Genomic DNA, 2,200 nt, shown 5'->3' with positions numbered 1-2,200 from the left:
CCTACATTCATGGTTCTCACATTCCATGTTCCAATTACTACTGTCTGCTTACAGCTGTTCCTCTTCCTTTGCATTTCCATGCTTGACAGTTCTACCTAGGTTGCCGTTTCTGTTTGTCTTCGTGTGTTGTGTTGTACATAGGGTTTTCAGAGACCTGCCATTTCAGAAGTGGATAGCCAATCCTTCTTCCTAGTCTATCTTAATCTGAATGTTTAGACTTAGAGGAGTATCTGACAGACAACAATTTGTGGAATAGTGAAAAATAAAGCCCTCATTTTGGAGCTGACCATTAGTTACAGTGTAGTCCCTGCCCCTAGCCCAGGTTACTCCTTGGAGGCAAGGATTCTGGGGCTTCGTCTGACATACTTTGGACATGTTGCAAGGAGAGACAGGTCCTTGGAGAAGGACATCATGCTTGGTAGGGTAAAGGGACAGCACAGGAGGGGAAGACCCTCTATGAGGTGGATTTATTTAGTGACTGGGGTAAATGGGATGAGTGTGTCAGAGGCAATGCGATTGGCACAGGATAGCGCAGGGTTTAAGGCTGTTGTACATAGGGTCGCTATGAGTCGCAAACGACTCGACAGCACATAACAACAACAACAACAATTCCAGAATTGAAGTGCTACCCACATGAACTAGAGATATTCAGACCTGAAACGTAGCAATGACAACAGCAAGGTGAAATAAAATGTGTATGGGACAATCTCTTTCTACATAATGTAAACCAAAATCCCAAAACCTAAATGAATACTAAGAATGACTGACTTCTAAATGAAATTCTGATAAAAGAAAATTCAGCAATAACAAATTGTCTAGAAATATAGGCTAAGGGAGGGGGAGGGTAGGATCTCCTCTCTTTGGTGATCCTGGGGCCACCAGCAGACCAGCCCCTTACTGCCTGGAGGTTAATGCAGGCTCCCTCACTGACTTCCTCTCACTGTGTCTTTTGCACAGAAATACATAGACGTGTCCTCGCTGGTGACAGATCTCAGTTGCAGGAAGAACTTATTTGAGGATGTGTCTCTGGTGGTGGTAAGTCGACTCTTCAGGGAGGGATCATAATATGTGTTTCCACCAGAGCATATCGTTGACAACCACTGGAGGGAGTCTTTTTCCTGGGAGCTGGCGGATCCAGTGCCAGCAGTAACCACTTGCGATGGAATATCCAGAGACAGTGCATGTGAGGGACAATGTCTCTGAAGGCCTCACCAGCCCTGGACCTGATTCCTGCAGGGTCAGATCAGACAGGACACCTGGAGGAAAAAAGAGTCTAGGTGAGTCTTTTCCACCCCTCAGTCAATCCAGTAAATCCTGGAGTCCCTGAGACACTCATCCAGGGGAGCCACCAGCAGGCAGAGGAAGAACCAGAGGCTCTGCATGGTTGTCTGGATGATGAAGACCACTACAGAGAGCAACGTCGGTGCGGAGATTTCTCTGTGAGCACCCAGGAAGATTTGCATGTGAACGTCAAGTAAGGGGATATAAGTGGCTGAGCCAGAAGACAGTCACCACCCTGTCCTTCTTGGGGCTTGGTATGTTGGTTTGTGCAACTTCCAAGCATGGCCTTAGTGATTCTCTCTCCACATGGCTGATCAATCCTCTAACTTGTGACTGGGATGAGACTTCCTGATAACTGTGCAACCCCTGCCCACAATGCCAGCTGTGGGGTCCTCAGAGCAAAGTCTAGAGAGTGTACTATTTTAGAGATTATTTGGAAAGACCATGAATGTTGAGGGATATAAAAAGAGAGGACGAGGCTCAACCAGGTGGATTGGCACAGTGACTTCCAGAGTGGGCTTGACTGTGTCACAGGACAGGGTTCATGTCTGTTGTTCATAGGGTCACTGGAGTCATACCCCACTCGATGACACTAAACAATAATAATGCATGTAGCAGCATAATGTCCTTATATTCCCTTAGGAGACATGCTACGGCCTCTTCCTGTACTCTAGGATTATCTTCCTGTACTCTAGCATTATCTATGGCTCAAAATTGTTGAATTGTTGATGTTTAGGCTTAAGGATATGAATTTTTGCTAAATTAAGGTAAAAAAAAACGACTGTATTGAATGATCCCTTAGAAGTCCCCGGGCTGTTAATGAAACTCCCAAGCTAATTCCCTGCAAGTGAGGTCAGAAAGACCAAAGTCAGGCTAGCAGCTCCCAACAGCAAGGAATGAGTGTATTATTCATCTCATA

The 2,200-nt window shown here is 45.8% G+C and overlaps 1 gene segment (V, D, J or C); it reads right to left on the bottom strand.

The window, feature by feature from the left end:
• Positions 1 to 923: 923 nt before the first annotated feature.
• Positions 924 to 1,382, bottom strand: LOC102855753. The segment is given in 2 exon segments: positions 924 to 1,256; positions 1,331 to 1,382. Coding segments are annotated over 2 exon segments (385 nt in total).
• Positions 1,383 to 2,200: the final 818 nt, after the last annotated feature.

This window comes from Elephantulus edwardii, unplaced genomic scaffold, assembly GCF_000299155.1.
Source record: "Elephantulus edwardii isolate Elephantulus edwardi_28Jun2011 unplaced genomic scaffold, EleEdw1.0 scaffold00325, whole genome shotgun sequence".
Taxonomy (NCBI): domain Eukaryota; kingdom Metazoa; phylum Chordata; class Mammalia; order Macroscelidea; family Macroscelididae; genus Elephantulus; species Elephantulus edwardii.
The sequence above is the reverse complement of the archived record's forward strand: the minus strand, read 5'-3'. Positions and strand labels throughout refer to the sequence as shown.